This window comes from Manihot esculenta, chromosome 13 (genome assembly GCF_001659605.2).
Source record: "Manihot esculenta cultivar AM560-2 chromosome 13, M.esculenta_v8, whole genome shotgun sequence".
Classification (NCBI taxonomy): domain Eukaryota; kingdom Viridiplantae; phylum Streptophyta; class Magnoliopsida; order Malpighiales; family Euphorbiaceae; genus Manihot; species Manihot esculenta.
In genome coordinates, this window is record NC_035173.2 from 13,640,762 (window position 1) to 13,662,003 (window position 21,242).

General features: G+C 34.3%; 1 protein-coding gene across 5 annotated transcripts in view; it reads right to left on the reverse strand.

The window, feature by feature from the left end:
* LOC110629111 (DNA topoisomerase 3-alpha) overlaps positions 1 to 21,242 on the reverse strand; it is a 66,039-nt gene that overhangs the window by 20,929 nt on the left and 23,868 nt on the right. For all 5 annotated transcript variants that reach the window (XM_043949585.1, XM_021776017.2, XM_043949582.1 and 2 more), the window contains 6 exons: positions 8,491 to 8,580; positions 7,817 to 7,921; positions 3,068 to 3,102; positions 1,770 to 1,899; positions 864 to 916; positions 437 to 536 (listed from right to left, as the gene is read on the reverse strand). In XM_043949585.1, the coding sequence (XP_043805520.1) occupies positions 437 to 536; positions 864 to 916; positions 1,770 to 1,899; positions 3,068 to 3,102; positions 7,817 to 7,921; positions 8,491 to 8,580 (513 nt within the window). The remainder of the gene's footprint in view (positions 1 to 436; positions 537 to 863; positions 917 to 1,769; positions 1,900 to 3,067; positions 3,103 to 7,816; positions 7,922 to 8,490; positions 8,581 to 21,242) is intronic.

A 21,242-nucleotide genomic window follows, 5' to 3' on the forward strand; every position in this document is an offset into this window, starting at 1 on the left:
TTATGCTTTATAAAAGTGACAAATGTATTATTATTTTCTTATACAAACAAAAATATTAATTAAAAAATAATAGTATATTCCTAACAATAATATGGTGGGATAAAGCAAGAGTTGAGGTACCAACCACTAGAGAAGCCATTATTGACAAGCTCTACTATAATTATTGTTGACTTATTTACTAATCCTAGCTGATTCTAGAGATTTGATTTGATCTGATTAGGATCCTTAATTATCTCTGTAATTATTATTTGATTATTTGCTTCCTGTTTAGATATGATTCTCTGTGTATAAATAGTCATGTAGACCAATTGTAAAGATTAAGAGTGAAATACAAGAATACTCAAAATTTTCCCCAAAATTCTTCAATTATAAACACATGGAATTACTAATAGCAATTGTATTGACCATTTAAATAGTGAAATCAGTGAATTATTACCCGGCTTCGTCTTAGCACCATATTTGATTCCTGACAAAGTCCACATGGTCGAACAATTTCTGCAGCTACATGATGGTCATTTCCTCCATATCTATCTGATCTATATTAAACACAAGATGCATCATATTACAATGAAAGCGTGTTATTGTAATATTAGAAAATTGTTTGGTTCAAAAAATAAAATAGGATAGGATAGGAATAACTATTCCATTATTGTGCAATAGTTATTCTTCACTTAAGGGTTGAATGTATAACACTTGGTTACGCATACACATACAGAAAAACACATACATGATATAATTATTATTACACATTAAAAAATTTAAAATAAAGTTGGGGCGTAACTATTCAACATGAAATAGCTATTTTACTCTCCTGTCATTAAATGTTATTCCATAAACAAACATAAGAAGATGTATGAACCCACCTCCCAAAGAATATAGCCATGGCTTCTAGGAGTTTCACTTTATTTACCCTTGCCTATAAAAAATGCGAGTCAGTTTGTGACAATGATATTGGATTACATATACAAAAAAGAAAAAAAAAAAAAAGAAATTACATGTAGTATTCTGAAAATAAAAGGCAAAAGATTTCAAAATTCTAAAGCACAAACTGAGTAAAAAAGAATCCAATTAAGCTCTAAAGTTAACTCATCGTTTTCTTCTACTAACTCTAATTAAGAAATTTGTTATGTATTATAGGAAGAGAGTTAGAAATAGAAGTTAATGGAAGATTCTTGAGGAATAGGTAAGGAAGGAGAAGGTTGCAAAACAGTTACCAGTTAGTAACTGTTCTGTTGTAACTAACTGAGGTAGTTACTGCACTATATAAGCTCACAGCAGCCTTACTGGTAATTCATTCTGAGAATTATCAAGAGTACAACTCTCTTCTCCCAATTTTCTCTCTTTTTCTCCTTCTCTTTCTCTTCTTTTCGTTCTTCTCCCTTCTACTCTCTGGAATTTCAGTGAAGGGTTTGCATCCCTTACAAAATTCTACCACGCATTTGAAAGGACTTATATTTTCAACAATATATTCACAAATACTATCAAGTAGAAATGGAATTCCCATTTGTAGATGCCAAACATAGCATATACAAACTTTTTGCTCTTCACATTTATTTTGTCATGCATTTTACCCATGCTCTTTTCTTTTTGAAGAAAATAATCCCTGAGGTACAAAAAAAGGTTAAAGAAAAAAAAAATTGATTGACCAAAACAATTAGTCAAAACAGAAATATCTATAATCTTATGAAATTAATTTCATAGTTATTTTATCGATAAAGTGACAGGCATAATCCCACACTTCCATAAGCAAAAAATCATTATCAACTTACATCTAAGAAGCAAGCTTTCATCTGTTGCAAGCAAGTATCCAATACTTCAGCTTTACGTTTACAGCCCATGCTAACTTGTTTCATGTCAAACTCCATCATTGATCTAAGATTTGGTTTCCAAAGTTCATATCTGAAAAGGACAAATTCCATAACGGTAATGCCATTACAATAATATCTACTTTGGAGTTCATTGTTAATCGTATGAAATTAAGCATATGAGGATATCATCTTGATTTTGTAGCTCACATTTTGTTAAAGGAAAAAGATTGCTCAATACCGAACCCCAGTAAAGGAAGGGGATAAGAAGGGGATTTTGCAACGAGGGAGGTACAACACAATACTTGTTAATCCAAGGTGATTCTATTATTTTTATGAGTTATTTTGAATCATAAGCCTTTCCCTACCTTACATTCCACATTTGCAATGGCTAATGATCTAGATCACCTAAACGAAGTCATTGAAAAATATGACTGCAACTAGTGAGGAGGAAAAAAGATAAGGCTTTGAAAAGACAAACAAAAACAGAAAGCTAATGGTAGAAATGGAGAAGGGAGAAAGTTGCAACATGCTCTTCTATGATGTGGACATATATGAAAATTCGAGATAATGGGACAATTTGTAGCCAATTGGAAGGAATTTGATGACTATATAACGAACTGTTAATGACACCTGCATAGCTGCTAGTCTAGATGGTGGCTGCTCCATGCACCAAACAAGTTGAAGGTAGGATCTGTAATTTACTACTTTAAGTAGGATTAGCGATGGTTGATTAAGAAAATTAGAAACATTGAATTGATATAACTAATTCCAGTTAACTATTTACTAAGCATATAACATGACACACTTGTCATATAATAGAAAACCTAATATGCAACGCTGCCAAGAATGGTAATTAGTTACCCCATACAAGGCCAATAATGAGAAAAGGAGAACTGTACAGCAAAATAAAATTTTTCAATTTGGAACCAACTAGCGAACCTTTTAATTTTGAAGAAATTCTTAGTTGTACCCAAAAATTAAAAATCAATTAACCAACTGACAACATCAAAGCACAATGCTAGATAGGATCTAAATTCAAGAAATCCTCATGAGCAAACTCAAATTCTCCTCAAATTAATTTTCAATTATGGCTAAAATTTCTTCAAACTTAAAATATTTAAATAATTAGTCCAAAACTGAAATATTTTGAAAAAAAAAAGAACATATTGGTGTAAACATTTGAACTTTTTTAGTCTAAAAGGCCTTTGAAAAAAATATTAAATTTAGATTCCAACTCGCAAATGAAGTGAATTACTTACCCCATGTCATCATATCCCATAACCAGAGCCTCACCCTGAAATTATGTTAACCCAAATTAATAAAGAATGAATGAATGAAAAGCTGAGAGATCATTTCACAGCAATCTGCTGTCTCTAGTTAATAATTACCAAAAGCAGGTATTTTAACATTGTAATTTGAAGTAACAATTAATAAGCTATTAAAAATGACTATTACGAAACGTTAAATTTAATTTCAAAGAACCAAGCTTGATTTCCAATTTCAAAAACATTATGGAAGAACTAAAATAGAACCAACGAACTGCTTATAATCCTTTTATTGATCTTGAGAACATAGCAAGAAAAGTAGAATACAAGAGGATACTAATCCCATGTAAAGTTAGCATCCCTTGGATAAAATGTAAAAAAAAAAAAAAAAAAAAATACTAGTCCAAATATGAAAACAAACAGGCAAAGATTGGAGCAACCCTGCCTCTTAGAGAGCTTTCAATATTATATATTTCACAAACTCCAAAAGTGAGTTTTCATGCCAACCTAATGAAATCTTTGATTATTGGACAAACTCTCGCTATCATGATAATAATTATGGAAGCAATAAAAACAATATGAATTTATGGAGAAGCAGGACGAAGAAACACAAGGATTTGAACAAGCAGAATTCTACAAAGCACTTCTTTATACTATCAATAATTATCTACACATCCAGGAGTCTTGTTATTGATGACATTAAAACCGTTGATTTGTGGCACAGGACATAGCCATCACAACTCAATTAGATAAGGCATCTACAATCTTGTCGTGACAAATTTTTTTGTATTCTATAGCAAAAGAAAAGAATACTCCAAAAATTTCCCTAAACAGCATTGTTGTAGGGGAGCTAGAAAAAGCTACTCACAATAATTTGAACTTGTAATGGTTTGTTTGCATAAGAAACCATAGCCCATAAATATGAATGTCAGTGTTGTAACTTGTAACTTGTATGGTGTTGACTATTTTAGAAGATTTTTTAGAAATTCGATTACTGATTTAATTGTTGCATTTTAGGTCCCAAACTGAAGCTAATTTATTTATTGCCTTTTGTATAAACTTCCTAATTAGATTTAATTATTTGTGTATGAATAGATGATTACATTGTATGTAAAACACACTGAGAATCAATAAAGCTCGAGATTTCCCAAAAATCTTCATAGTATAATAGCCTTAGTGCTTGATTTTGGGTTTTTAATTTCGAATGCTTTTGTAAACCCTAGCTTTTGCAATTGGATACCCACCTAGGCCTTCTATTTTTTCTCACTGCCACCACAAGAGGAGTCGGAAACCCATCTCCAGCCAATCCCCTCACCCCAGCAACCCATATCTTGGCGCATGTACCGAGTTTTAAATAATGGCCATTACCTTACATAATGGTCATTATGTAGCGGGTTTTGGGAGAGCCGTTATCCCGTTATACAACAACCCCTCCTAATTTGCAGACGTAAAGGCCGTTACATAACGGTAACAACCGTTACAGACCATGAAGTAACGGTAACGGTCGTTACTAGTAATTGAAATTCTTTTATATCCTTCCTCTTCTGCCCCCTATTCTCATTTTCATTAGTTCTACACTTTTCAACAGCTTCAAAGGCTATATTTTTTAAGTTTTCTCTTCTCTTTCTCTTTCAAATTTCAATCTTCCTTGCATATTTCTCATATAAGCTTAGATTCATTATACACTACTGTATTTCCAAGCTTATTTTTTCTAAAACGTTAGTTAAATTGTGTGTATTTCAGTTTTTAGTTGTTATTTTTTTCCCTTTTTAAAAAATAATTTGTGGATTAAAGTGTTAGTTGAGTTAAAATTGTACTTTGAGCTATTAATTTACTCGATTTACAAAGATTATTTTGGTTTTCTTTATTTTAAACTATATGATGTTTAACTTAAGTTAAATAATCTATATTTTATGTATTTATGTTTATTATGCATGTGTATACATTGTTCTGAATTAAATCTAATCAATATCATTTCATTTATGAACCTTGCAAATTTTTTTGAAAAATTTACGTAATGCCAGGCTGTTACCATTAGTTGCCGCCATTACTCGCGACCGCGACCGGAATTTAAAACCATGGCGTGTACCACCTTGTGCCAGCCTGTGAGGTCCATTCTTGCGGAGGTTCCCAACCCAGTTGACGTTGCCGGCTTCATTTTTCAGTCTCCAGCCCTCCCCTACTACTATCCTAGGCACTTGTTTTGTGTGGGTAAGGCATTGCTTTGCACTTATAGTAGTTTTTTTTTTTAGAGTCATTTGGGTTTCTTCATGACGGACGAGGAAAGAGTGGTTATTCCTAGTTCTAATAACCCTTCCCTACATATTAGTCCCATTAAGCTTGATGGGCGTAATTATCTTGCTTGGTCAAAATAATCCATGGTTCCTTTACCCTTATATCAGAAACAGGTTCTGTTATTTGTATTCCCAACATTAAGTTGTTATGTTTTTCATATTCCCAATTTTCTTGTTAATATAACTATTAGTACTATCACCAAAATTTTTAACTGTAAATTGAGTTTTCCTTGATCATTTTGTTATTCATGATCTCATACCAGAGAGAGGACTAGCAATGATAGATTGCATGATGACTTATTTATGTTAGATAAGAGTTCAGATTCTAATCAAGTGTTTTTCGGAGGGAATAAGGATGTCAACTAAGAAATAATACAATGGCAAAGATAGTTAGGGCATCCATCTTTTTTTTTATTTTAGAAAAACTATATTCTAGTTTATTTTCCAAGACTCAATTTGATTCTTTGTTTCGTGATGCTTATGAGTATGGTATGCATACAAAAAACTCTTATTGTTTGAGTAATAATAAAATTATGATTTTTTTTATAACTATCCATTCTGATGTTTAAGGACCTACTCAAATTGTCTCACTATTTGGCAATCATTGGTTGTTACTTTATTAATTGTTGCACTTGAATAACTTGAGTTTATTTGCTAAAAACAAAGAGTGATGTCTTTCCTTCATTTCAATTTTTTCACAAGATAATTTGTACTCAATTTAATGCACAGATGAAAGAATTAAGAATTTATGATGACAAAGAGTGCATGGATAGTTGTTTTTCTACTTATCTGGAGTTTAATGACATCCTACATCAATTTAGTAGTCCTTACACAAATGCCCAAAATAGTGTCGTTGAAAGGAAAAATAAGCATATGTTAGAAGTGACAAGATGTGTTCTTTCCACCATGAATCTTTTAAATACCTATTAGGGAGATGCAATCTTAGTTGCTATTTATCTTATTAATATAATGCCTCTCAAAACTATCGATTTTAAAAGTCCTTTGGAGTTCCTACAAGGGAAAAATATTTATATTGTTCCACTAAATGTGTTTGGATGTATTTGTTTTGTCCATATTAGAACTGTTGGGAAACTAGATCGAAGGGTTCTTAAATGTATATTTATTAAGTATTTTCTTACACACAAAGATTACCGGTATTACTATCCTCAATCTAAAAAATATTTTGTCAGTATCAATGTTACCATTAGAGAAACTGAATTCTAAATCTTTTGTAAGAGACTAGTATATTGGGTTGCAAACTAATAAAATCTCCTATCGAGAACAATCACAAGCTAAAAACAGGAAGTGGTGAATCAATTGATATTGGCAGATATTAGAGATTAATACAGAAACTAATTTATCTCTCACACACTAGATCAAACATAGCATATGCAGTCAGCCAGTTCATGCATGATCCTCATGAGCCCCACCTACAAGCTGTTTCACCCCTTCTGCGATATCTGAAATCTGCCCCAGGAGAAGTCTCCTTTTTTTTTCAAACATGGTCACCTCCAAATAGAAGTCTTTACAAATGCAGATTGGGCTGGATCTTCATATTATTGAAGGTCAATATCTGGTTTCTACACACTTTTAGGAGGAATCCTTATTACTTAGAGAAGCAAGAAGTAAAATATTGTTGTTCGATGATAGAGCTATGGCTCAAGGAGTTTGTGCACTTTTATGATTAAAAAGATTATTGGAAGAATTAAAATTATTAAGGACAAAGTACTCTTGTACTGTGATAACAAAACAACCATCAATACAGCTCAAAATTCAGTTCAATATGATCAAACGAAGTACAAATTAATCGACACTTTATTAAGGAGAAATCGACAGATGGTGTCTTGAGTTTAGTTCATGTGATCTCTAACAAGTAGTTGGCCAACGTGTTCACTAAAGGGCTTAACAACAGGAATCTATACAAAATTTCATGTTCCATTGTCCAATCCTAAGAATGAGGGGCATGTGTTGTCCCACAACAATTAGGTACGAGGGAGACATACCTCATAAAATCTTAGCAATCCTACCTTAAAAGGTGTCTTTTAGACTGGAGTTATACACAATCCATTTGTTAATATGCTCCTCCATGTTACAATCATCTACCTTGCTTTTTTTGTTAATAAAATTCATTTCAAAGAATTAAACAAAAGAAAAGAGAGAATTATATAGAACATAGTTGTCAGCAATAAATATTCAATAGAACAAACAATAGCTTTTTAGAATAAATCAAGGTATATGCAATAAGTGTAATCCTAAAGCTTGTAGTCATTCAATCCCTACATTTGCTTCTACCTCACAAAGTTGTACTTTTACAATATGCCTAATGCATAAATACATAAAGGAGGTAATTCAAGGAGATACTACTTAATAAGAGGGGAAAGAAATATAAAGAGAGAATTTAAATACCAAACCCAATATGTGCAATTAAGCTAGAGCCAAAGACAATTACAAGATTAGTTGGTGAGAAACGAGTATTCGTATCCTTTGTTGCATAGAATCGATCAAGCAGCTTCTTTATGTGATCATGCATCGTCGCATCCGTACCAATACCAGCCTTATAAATACAAGAAAATAAAAAGGGTGAAAACAATCCGTACTAAAAGGCCTGCACATTTATAGAAGTATCCTATGTTTTTTGTCCACATTTTCTTCAATTGCGAGTTTTTATTCCGGAAATTTATTAATTAGTTCCTATATTATGAGGAAACTCATTAGTTGGTCCTTCAACTATAAAAAATATATTAAAATATAACAATAACATAGCAACTCAAATAAATTTTACTATGTTATTGTGGTATTTTAAATTTTTGTTTTAATTAAAAAACAATAAACAATTTTAATCTAAAATTACAAATTTTTATCAGTAGAAATAATATTTTATTAGGTCAGCAATTATTTGGACTTAAATTTTAGGGTTTTATTTTGTCAAAGTTAGACTAGGCTCATTTAAACTTTGATAAAAAGTTAAAGGGTTTATTTTGTACTTTTTTGTTTGAATAGATGTAATTTTCTATTTTGGAAAAAATTTGCAAAAGTTGAACTGGTTTTATTTGAGTATTAACTAGTAAACAAGAGAGAGAGCACCAAGTAAAACATACACCTTAAAATAAAAAAATTTCTCACCTTGTCCATACAGCTAAGTAAATCTGCTTCACTTAGAAGAGGTGGTGGTCTAGTGACTCCTGAATCAAGAGCCAAGGTTGTCGGGAGAAACTGCAATAAATCCAAAATCAAAGTATAAATTCTACATTCAAGTTTTGAAATAAACATCAGAGAAAAGAAAATACTAACTTCAAAGAGCAAAACATCAAAGAACCACCATAATTTAGTATTGTAGAACACAATAACATGATATATTTTAAAAAATTGATAGGAAGTCAATAATAGGATAGTGTTATTGTGGGATATAACCTTGTCTCATGCAGAAATAAGAAGTAAAATATAGCCTCCCATTCTAGTGCTAAATCAGAATATCAAGCTTTTGCACAATTTGTACTTGAAATTTGTGGGTACATCAATTGTTAGAAGCAGTTGACATCCAAGCATGGTTTTAAATAATGGCCGCTACATAACGTAAAAGCCATTGTTTACAGGTTTGGAAGCCTGACGTGGCCGCTATGGCTGTTAAATAACAGCAGCAAAAATTTGTTCTTGTAACCACTGTTATGTAACGGCCATTACTTTTCTTTATTTCAAATCACTTCAAGAATCTTGCAATCTTGCACAGAAGTAGCTGTTCAGTCCAGCTCCAGCCTTTGTCACCTGAAAATGCATTATTTTAGGGGAAAAAAAAGTAAAAAAACGATTTCTCTACTTCTTTTTAGTCTTTTTTCCTTCTTTATCTTTAGTCTTTACTCTTTCCATCCAACACTCTCTCCAGCACTTCTCCAGCTCCAGGCTCCAGCACACAGAAAGTTCTTCCATAGTTTTTTTGTTCCATACTTATTTCCAGCCTCTATTTCACCTTTTCAAGCCACAAACTGTCATATTTCTCTTAAATTTTTTAAGAGCAGCCTATATACTTAAATTTCTACTCAAGCATCTGCCCTAGACGATCATTCTGGTGGAATTAATTGAGCTAAGTTACTATATATAATGTTTAAAATTTGTGGATTTTATGTTTATTTGATATATTTGTTCTTATTATTAAGTTATAAAACTTAATTTTGATTATATCTTTAAATATCTTTTAATTTCATGAACTTTACAAGTTATAGTTTACAAGTTTATTATAAAATTAAGTTTTATACTTTTAAGTATATTATAAATTATTCTCTTAAATTAAAATGGTAGTTTCTTTAAATAACTTAAATGATTTTGCATAAAATAAATTTAAATTTAAGTTAATTTGCACATTAATTTGATAATATATTTTTTATTTTACAGTATATCATTTGATAATTTGAAAATGCCGAGAGGGAATGTAATAAATCAAGTCAAGATATTGGATGAAATTTTACCACTCCTACAGGACAAAAAGAAGAAATGGCCTGTAATTTTTGTGGTAAAAAATAATTGGGGGAATAACTCGTTTGAAGCAACATTTGGCAAATATATTAGGGCAAGTTGTTGGTTGTCAAAATGTTTCTGCACAAGGAAAAAAAAAGACATTGGGGAATATGTTGAGGGATAAAGCAAAGAGGGTAAGGCAATTAGAAGATGAAATTATGAAGATGACAGAAGTTAAGGGTACTTCAGATTCAGATGAAGAAGATATTGAACTAGAAATTGAGAGACGTGAAAGTATGAGGCAGTTTGATGACGATGCTTACAGAAAGAGAGTTTTCTCATTGTGAAAGTAGTGGGAGTAGCCATCAAGCTCCTCCTCGCCCGGGAAGTAGTCGTTCAGTGACCGTTCATGAGAGAAGTAGAGAAGCATTAAGATTTATTGAGCAAACATCAACACCTGCTTAAAGAAAAGTTGCTTAAAGCATTTGGTAATTTTGTTATCCTCAACAGATTACCTTTTAATGTGGTTGAGTGACCATGAACAAAGCCATTACTCAAAACTGAAGTGGGACCTAATGTATCACCATCTTCAGCATATGAGATCTCTGAAGTATATTTGAAAAATGAATACAAAGAAATGAAGAAATATATTGCTTCATTTGAGGGCATATGGAACAAGAGAGGAGTTACCATTATATGCGATGGATGGAGCGGACCAACCAGAAAGAGTATAATTAATTTTGTAGTCTACTCTCTTCATGGAAAAGTGTTCCATAAGTCTATAGATGGAAGCAATGTTGAACTTAAAGACGGAGAATATTACTTCAAGATTATGAAGGAGGTGATTGAAGAATTTGGTCCAAGCAAAATTGTTCAAGTGGTGACTAATAATGAAGCTGAAGCTGGTGGCAAAAAGTTAATGGAGAAGTTCATAAATTTGTATTGGACAGCATGCAGTGCACAAGCTTTTGAGAAGAGTAAGAGTATAAAGGCCGTCATTGAACAAGAAAAAGTTATCACCCAATTTATTTATAATCATAATTGGATGATAAATTGCATTAAAAAAAATTCAATGATGGTCGAGATATAATTCGCCCCGGGATTACCAAATTTGCAACTAATTTTATTGCATTGGAGAGTCTTTTTCAATGTAGAACGGGATTAAGAAATATATTTGAATCTGAGCATTGGGTAGCAAGTAAATATGGCCAAGCTACCAGTGGACCAACTTATGAAGCTAATAAAATTGTTCTTAGCTTGGATAGAGAGGAAAATAATTTTTGGGAGAAAGCAGAGCAAATTATGAAAATTCAAGAGCCATTGATGAAAAACGTTATATATGAAGCAATGGAACAAGAATAATTGGACATTAAGCAAAATTCCAAAAGTTACATAGACTACTGGAAAATGATTGATGCTCGTTGGAATTTTCAATTACATCATGATTTGCATACAACTAGTGAGAAGCATATAAACTTAATACTTAATACTTTAATAATTTCTATATCTTATAAATTTTAATAATAATTTTACAATTTACAAGATATTTTTTGAATCATCAATATCAGTATGGTCCACATGATATTGGAAATGATAGAGAAATCATGGCGGGTCTTAAAAATGTTATTCAAAAGCCAAAGAGTGATTTGGTAAATCAAGGCCATGCATTGAACCAAGTATATAATATATACCTAACTTGAGTAATTTTAATAAACAATTTTAATATTTGCATGTATAATAAAGCAAATAACTTTTTTGAATTACTGTAGACACAACTCTATAAGCATAAAATGGAGAGTGTTAGGTCCGCCTTAGCACAAAAAAGCCATTAATTTCACTGATCCAGATAAAAATATAAGATTTACACATTATGTTATATTTTTAGTGTTTTAAAATATAAAAATCAAATATTTGGAAAAATAAACTATATTATTAAAATTATTATATATTTTAATGCAGCTTAATAGTGGATACATTATGGTGAAAGTACTCCTGAACTACAAATAATTGTAGTAAGAGTGTTAAGCCAAACCACTTCTGCATCTAATTGTGAAAGAAATTGGAGCATTTTTTTACTTATACATCCAAAGACAAGAAACAGATTACGGTATCAAAAATTGCATGCCCTTGTCTTTGTTCACTACAATGCGCGGTTGAAGTTGAGATATTTGAGAAGAAAGAGTCAGCATGAGCTAGAAAACAATTATAATTCAATTAATTTGGATTACATTTTCGAGGAAGATGATCCACTAAATCCTTGGTCGGAGAAAAGGAAAAATCATATGTTTGATGTGAAGAAAATCTTTGGCTAGAGGAGGATGAGGCTACTCCATCACAATCACAACAAGCTAATGCTCCAACTCATGGACAAAATATTGGAGGCGGTGGTGATGCTGAACCTAATGATTCTTTTATACTATCTAGTTCCAGTTATGATGATAAAGATGGTGGTAGTGGTTAGGGTGGAAGAGGTGAAGTTCGTGGAGATACTAGTTCATTACAATCACATGATGATCCTTCTTCGTATCAAAGGCATAGTCCATCACCATCTCCAGCTCCAGCTCTATCTTTGCAACATACATATTCCAGATCCCGTGGTTATGGTGATAGCGGTGATAAGAAAAAAGGTGTTGCACATGGAGAGTGTTCTATGGATGCAGATAATCATCTTCAATGGAAGCAACCTCTACTGGTGATTATGCATATGGAAGAAATTCTCAATGGGATACTCAAATCCATATCAGCCTTCTTCATCGTAGTCTGATTTGTCTTCATGAGATCAATCATTCTCCCATACACAAACCCAGTCCAATCCTGATCAATTTGGTATAAGTTCATTCTTCAGCTTTTGATCCATCACAATACTATCAATATCATCAAAATCAAAGCTCTCAATCACAATATGAAGGTGGCTGATCTACTCAAGAACCTTTAGATGCTCATTCTGGTGGTAATTGAGGTAACTTACTATATATAATGTTTAAAATTTATTTATTTTATATTTATTTGATATATTTGTACTTGTTAATAAGTTGTATAACTTAATTTTCATTATATCTTTCAATATATTTTAATTTCATAAACTTTACAAATTTTCTAAAGAAATTTTTACCGCGACAGGCTGTTACCGTTACGTTGTGACCGTTACAGGCTCTTTCTATTACCGTCGATCGCGACTGCAAATGCGGCCATGACATCCAAGCATGGTCCAACTCCACCAAGGATTGTGAGATGCTTGCTGTCCAAGCGTCGTTTTCCATCTCCATCAAGGATTGTAAGATATTTGTCGCCCAAGTTTAATTTCTCGCTGTTATAGGTTATAGGAAGTAAATATGTTAATATAGGAAGTAAATATTGATAGATGGGTTAGTTACTTAATCTTAGGGATTGTATAATCATAGGCTTGATTTTCCTTCCTGTTTAAATACCATCTCTCATGTATAAATAGGTTGTAATCTCTATTGTGATATACAACAAATATTATTTTTCTACATGGTATCAGAGCCATTCTCATAGAAATTTTTTTCTTTTCTCTCTTGTCAAGTTTCAAAATTTTTGTTTGGAAACTTAGGGCTCCATTCATTTGGGTTATCCATAAAGGGTAACATTTGGATCTCACCATCACTAGAGTCGCCACACCGACCCCTTGTCAGATCTGAGATTTGTTTGCCGTTCGGGTGTTGGGTGGAGGTATTTTATTTGATACTGTTCATCACACTGTTCATCGGCACTGTTCATCACACTGTTCACAGGTACTGTTCACGGGTACTGTTCATCGGCACTGTTCACGGATACTGTTCTTCTGATCCTTTGCTATTTTGATTGTTTTGGATTGGTTGTTCTGATGGCTGAAGTTAAAACCACAGTGACTGATGTGATTCCTGTGATGACTAAAATCACGGAACACAAATTAAATGGATCTAATTTTTTAGATTGGAGTAAGACTATCCGTATTTATTTACGAAGTATTAAAATGGATGATCATCTTACCAAGGATCCTCCAACTGACGAAACTCGTAGAGATTGGATGAGGGATGATGCTCATTTGTTTCTGCAGATTCAAAATTCTATTTATAGTGAGGTGATTAATTTTATTAATCACTGTGAATTTGTTAAAGAATTAATGGAGTATTTGAAATTTTTGTATTCTGGCAAAGGGAATATTTCCCGTATTTATGATGTGTGTAAGAAGTTTTACCGAGCCAGAAAAATGATAGAACTTTGACATCCTTTTTTATGGATTTTAAAAGAGTTTATGAAGAACTTAATGTATTGATGCCATTTAGTACAGATGTGAAAACTCAACAAGCTCAACGAGAGCAAATGGCTGTTATGAGCTTTCTTGCAAGTCTCCCTCCAAAGTTTGAGACAGCTAAATCTCATATTTTTTCTGACTCTGAAATATCATCATTACATGATGTGTTCACTAAGGTATTGCGTACAGAATCTCCAATTCCTTCACACCCCACTAGTGCCCTTGTTAGCCGCAATGACAGTGCCAGACAGAATAATAGAGGTGGGCAAAGGGGAGGTTTTAAAGGTGGTAAAAGATCTCAGCGTTCTGGGGAAACAGGTTCTACTTCTGACTCAGGAGGAATCATTTGTTATTACTGCCGTGAACCAGGACATACTAAGAAGACATGTCAAAAACTACAAAATAAGAACTAGCGCACACAAATGGCGCATATGGCAGTTGAGGCCCCTTCAGATCAGGGGATTTTGATATCTGAAGATGAGTATGCACAATTCACCCAATACCAGGCATCTCTGAAATCCTCTAATTCCTCCTCTATCACTGCAATTGCCGAGTCAGGTAACTCTACTGCATGTCTTGTGTCTTCATCCTCCAAATGGGTTATTGATTATGGTGCTACCGATCACATGTCAGGTAATTCTACCCTTTTGTCTAATCTTGAGTCTCATGCATCGACTTCTTATGTTACTCTTGCTAATAGTACTAAATCTTTTGTCATGGGTTCTGGTCATGTCAACTTAACCCCTTCTCTTTCTGTATACTCTGCGTTATGTCTCCCTAAATTCGCATTTAATTTGCTTTCTGTTAGTAAACTCACTCGTGCATTGAATTGTAGTGTCTCATTCTTTCTTGATCACTGTATTTTTCAGGATCTTTCGACGAAGCAGATTATTAGTAGAGGGCGTGAGTCAGAGGGTCTCTACGTCTTGGATCAGCAACTACCTAAATCACTTGCATGTTCCACGCGTTTAACACCTTTTGATGTTCATTGTCGTTCGGGGCATCCTTCTCTTAGTTTTGAAGAAGTTATATCCACAGTTTCATTCTTTGTATGTTTTAGATTGTGAGTCTTGTCAATTTGCCAAACATCATCGTTTGCCTTCAGTATCTCGAGCATGGTTTTAAATCGCGGTCGCGGCCACTTCGCGGTCGTGGTAGCGGGTAACGGAAACGGACCTATAATGGCCGTAACGTAACGGTAACGGCCTGGCGCTACGCAAATTTTTTAAAAAAATTTGCAAAGTTCATAAATAAAATGATATTGATTAGATTTAATTTAGAACAATGTATACAAATGCATAATAAACATAAATATATAAAATATAGATTATTTAACTTAAGTTAAACATCATATAGTTTAAAATAAGAAAAATCAACATAATCTTTATAGATTGAGTAAACTAATAGCTCAAAGTATAATTTTAACTCAAAACTAACACTTTAATCGACAAAAACTTACAAAAAAAAAGAAAAAAAAAACAACAATTAAAAACTAAAATAGATAAAATTTAACTAACTTTTTAGAAGAAATAAGCTTGGAAATAGAATAGTTTATAATGGATCTAAGTTTATATGAGAAATATGCAAGGAAAATTGAAATTTGAAAGAGAAAGGGAAGAGAAAACTTAAAAAATATAGTCTTTGAAGCTGCTGAAAAGTGTAGAAACTAATGAAAATGAGAATAGGGAGCAAAAAATAAAAGATATAAAAGAATTTTAATTATTGGTAACGGCCGTTACTGTTACGTAACGGTCGGTAACGGCCGTTACCGTTATGTAACGGCCGTTACGCATGCAAATCAGGAGGGGCCGTTATATAACGGGTAACGGCCCCCCCAAAACCCGTTATATAACAGCCGTTACGTAACGTAACGGCCGTTATTTAAAACTATGATCTCGAGTCAATAAACGAGCTTCGTCCCCCTTCGAGTTAGTACATTCAGATATTTGGGGTCCTTGTCCTACTGTGTCTAAGTCTGGCTTTAAGTACTTTGTTACTTTTGTTGATGACTTCTCTCGTACTACTTGGTTATTTTTAATGAAGAGTCAATCAGAATTATTTTCTATCTTTTGTGCGTTTTATGCTGAAATCCAAACCCAATTCAATGTTCCCATTCGTATATTGCAAAGTGATAATGCTAAAGAGTTTCTCTCTCGGGAATTTCAATCTTATTTGTTACAAAAAGGGATTCTTCATCAGTCCTCTTGTATTGACACTCCTTCACAAAATAGAGTTGCCGAAAGAAAAAATCGACATCTTCTTGAAGTAGCCAAAGTCCTCTTATTCCAAATGAAAGTACCTAAATATTTTTGGGCTGATGCTGTATCCACTGCTTGTTTTTTAATTAATCACATGCCTTCCTCCATCCTTCATAATGATATCCCTTATAATATTTTGTTTCCCACTAAATCTTTGTTTCCTATTGAGCCACGTATCTTTGGGTGTACTTGTTTTGTTCGTGATGTTCGTCCACAAGTTACTAAATTGGATCCCAAATCACTCAAATGTGTCTTGCTTGGCTACTCTTGACGTCAAAAAGGATATCATTGTTTTTCTCCTAATCTGAATCGGTATCTTGTGTCTGCAGATGTAACATTCTTTGAGTCCACTCCGTTTTTTCCGCCATCCTCTGTTTATAACACCCAAGGTGAGGAAGATGACCTTTTGTTATACACTGTTCGCTCTCTCTCCTCAGACTACTCCTACACCTTTCGCTCGTGCCCGGTCGCCCTCCCATCTTTCATGTGTATTCCAGACGCTTAGAGGACTCTGACTCCGCTCCGCTACCCGCTTCTTCATCGACAGATCATGCTCCCACTGATCCTTCACTGTCTGATTTGGATTTGCCCATTGCTCTTCGCAAAGGTAAACGTACTTGCACTTATCCTATTTCAGCTTATCCTCTTCTTCTCGTTGTTTTGCCACTGCTTTAAACTCTATTTCAGTTCCCAAAACTGTTATTGAGGCTTTGTCCCATCCTGGTTGGCGTGCTTCAATGGAAGAGAAAATGATGGACCTTGACACTAATGGTACTTGGGAGTTGATGTCCTTGCCCCAGGAAAGCGGGCTATTGGGTGCACATGGATGTTTGCAGTAAAAGTAAATCTTGATGGATCTGTTGATCGCCTCAAGGCCCGTTTAGTGGCCAAAGGTTATGCACAAACTTATGGAGTTGACTATTCTGATACATTTTCCCCAGTTGCCAAGCTCGCATATGTTCGATTGTTTATTTCCTTGGCAGCTACACATGATTGGCCTTTGCATCAACTGGATATTAAAAATGCTTTTCTTCATGGTGATCTTCAGGAAGAGGTTTATATTGAGCAACCACCTGGTTTTGTTGCTCAGGGGGGGAGTCAGGCAAAGTTTGTAGACTTTGAAAATCCCTTTATGGCTTGAAACAGAGTCCTCGGGCATGGTTTGGCAGGTTTAGTGAGGTGGTCCAACAGTTTGGAATGAAAATGTTACGTGTGATCACTCAGTGTTTTATAGAAATTCTGATAGTGGAGTAATTATGCTTGTAGTATATGTGGATGATATCGTTATCACAGGAAGTGATATTGCTAGCATCCAGCCCTTAAAGAATTTCTTAAAACACAGTTTCATACAAAGGATTTGGGTTCATTGAAATATTTCTTGGGAATCGAAGTTATGCGGTGTAAGAAAGGCATCTTCTTGTCTCAAAGAAAATATATTCTTGATTTGTTAGCAGAAACAGGAAAATTAGGTGTTAAGCCTTGTAGTGCCCCAATGACCCCTAACCTTCAACTTACCACAGAAGACGGTGACTCGTCCTGATATTGCATATTCAGTGAGTGTGGTAAGTCAGTTTATGTCCTCTCCTACTGTTGCTCAGTGGGATACTTTGGGACAGATTCTTTGTTACCTTAAAAGGGCCTCAGGGCGAGGGCTATTCTATGGTAACCATGGGCACTCAAATATTGAATGCTTTTCTGATGCTCATTGGGCAGGCTCAAAGGTTGATAGGAGGTCAACTACTGGGTATTGTGTTTTTGTGGGAGGTAACTTGGTCTTATGGAAAAGTAAGAAGCAAAATGTGGTCTCCCGTTCTAGTGCTGAATCTGAATATCGAGCCATGGCACAAGCCGTTTGTGAAATCTTGTGGGTACGTCAACTATTAGAAGAAGTTGGGTTCACAAATTCGATGCCTGCTAAGTTGTGGTGTGACAATCAAGCAGCTATCCACATTGCCTCCAATCCAGTATTTCACGAGAGGATTAAACACATCGAGATTGATTGTCATTTTGTTCGTGAAAAGGTCCAACAAAAGATAATATCAACAGGACATATCCGAACTGGAGAACAATTAGGAGATATCTTTACTAAAGCTCTAAATGGAACTCGAGTTGATTATATATGTAACAAGTTGGGCATGATTAACATTTATGCTCTAATTTGAGGGGGAGCGTTATAGGTTATAGGAAGTAAATATTGATAGATGGGTTAGTTCCTTAATCTTAGGGATTGTATAATCATAGGCTTGATTTTCCTTCCTGTTTAGATACCGTCTCTCATGTATAAATAGGTTGTAATCTCTATTGTGATATACAACAAATATTATTTTTCTACACTCACCATGCTTTGCAATCCCTTGCTGCCACTTAGGTACATTCAGCCCCTCCTCACGTGTACTTGCACGCCACTTGGCTCCCACCAGCCCCTTTACACATGCACCCCATCTATTGATGTGTTTGTTTGGATTTATCAGTATGGCGTATGATGTGTTGCGCCATAAACTTTGTTGCGCACAATGATGAAACTTTTGCCTAGTTGTCGATGGAGTCAATCTGCACGTGAATCAAGCTCAAAGAATGAGACTTTAAGGCCCTTGTCTCTTGCCTCTCACCTTAGGCAATAGGGTACGTTTCGCCTTAATGTCGTCTCTCGCCTTAATGTTGTCTCTCACCTTAATAATATTACCTATCTTTGTTGGTAAAAAGCTTTTACACAAAAACCAAAAGTACAATTAAAAGATAAAAGCTAACAACGGGCATTGTTAAGTTGGGTGTTTGTTTTAATAATTGGGAGAGCAGGTGTGTCGGGTATTTTTTTTAATAATTGGGAGAGCAGGTGCACATTGTCTGTAGTTAATAGTTGCAATTGTCAACCACAATGTTAGTTTAGTTTGAAAGACAATACACAATTATTGTTATTAACGGTTTTCTTTTGTAATTTTCCATTTTTGGAATTATTTAAAGTGATACCTTATCCTTATTCTTTGATTTTTAAGGATTATTATTCAACATCTTTATTTTTTTCCTTTTCCTTTATGGACAGAATTGAGAAGTTATACTATACTTCAAATTTTGAGGTTAAGCATTTGTTTTCTTTCATAGCATACCATACTCTGATACTCTAACGATACTTGTGGAAATCAAATGTAAATATGCCGTATATTCCTTTCCTTGTAAGGGAGCTTAATTCTAGGACTGATTCTAGGGTTCAATTTTAGGCATTTACATTCCCTTTTACTGAGTGAATATGATAGGAATATGGAGTATTGTAGAACATATGGTAATGGAAAGGATAAGGTTTGTTGGAGAGAATTGGGGGTGGAAGCACATTACAAGACAGCTGGCAAAGAGGACAAAAAAAATAATATAAAGAGAAGAGAAGATGAAAAGGGCATCTGAAGAGTCTGTTATTTTTCTGGTTTGAGGGGCAGAGTTCTTCTCTACACAGGAAATCCTTCCTAGGGGCTCTTGACAGTCATTCTTTTTATCTCGATAGTTCCTTGCTATTCTGTTCTGCAGTATTAACCTTTTTTCATTTGTGGGAAGAGAGGAAGAGAGCTATTTTTTATTGTAAAAGATTTATGTCATTCTCATTACAATACAACTCTCCGAACAACTATATTCAATCATTTATATTTTAATTTTAATTTGTTCCTAACTCTATCAAATTGGTCCGACCTACCACTACCAGCTCCTCAAAATCCACAATGGAAAATAGAAGATAAAGACGAGATTAGAGAAGATAGAGAGGAACATGGCAGACTACCAAGAAAATCTAAACACCTATCATTATGAGCTATAACAAAAATTTAATAATCGAGCATTTACTTACTGAACAGTTATTGAAGGAAGCAGCAGTTGGGAATGAAAATGCTCTCCATCTAAATCTTCATCCACATCAGTACAGTAGTGAATCTGTGATGCCTCACATGGGTGATGGCGTTCTGTTTCTGAAGACGTACAGTCCATCGCAAGCAGCATCAAATTTCCTAAATTCCATGGAGAGGATACAAAAGAGTGGATTGTTCATGCAAAGCAATAAATTGAAAATTTTGGCACTCATGATGAGATGAAGATCTGCGAGGTTCTTTCTAGCATGGAGGGGCCTTCTCTTGACTGGTTTCGTAGGCTTTGACAACAGGATCCACATCCTTTCAGGGAACAATTTAAATCAGAGTTGTTGCAACATTTTGATGCAGCCAACGACAGCCAATCCATTGAAGATTTTATTGTTGATGAATTGATAGGCTTGAAGAATCTAACTCCAATGCAATGAAGGATTTTAATATCTTCGAAGATGATTGCTGGAGTTGTTTGGCTAATGGATCGTGGGAGGACCTCAAGGGTGGTTGCAACTGCGGGGTATCATTGAGACGTGCCGTACAAAGAATTTCACCGCAAAGATTGACCGACATTTTTTGGATATGACGCAGTTAAGATCCCTTAGTTGCTCTCTGTTTGGGAATTTGCTGGGAAAGATGGAGGATGGTGATGGACGTGGGTTGGTGATAGAGTTGGGAAACAGAGATAGAGAGTAAATTGTATTGATAAATTGCCAAAGGAGAAATATGCGTCAATACAATATAGAGGAATTACTCTCAATTTTTCTCTCACAAAACACAATCACAAAGAACAAAAGGAAAATAGTCAGCGATAATGAGCCCAGCACTATGGCCGGATTCTCAATAGAGGTGTTTTGGAGAACAAAATGCATGCCCTTCTCTTAAGGGTTCTTTGAATAAATAGGACTCCTTGCCTCACCAAGGGAAGGAGGGCCAGCTGTCCTTCCCAAATCATTATTTTGGTCCCCGCAAAATATTTCATCTACCCATTAATTAACATTCTCTGCCTTTCTTTTGCTTCTCCTAGTGTAGACTCTAAGTGTACAAGGCCCATTTCTCTGGCAGCCTGTTGGG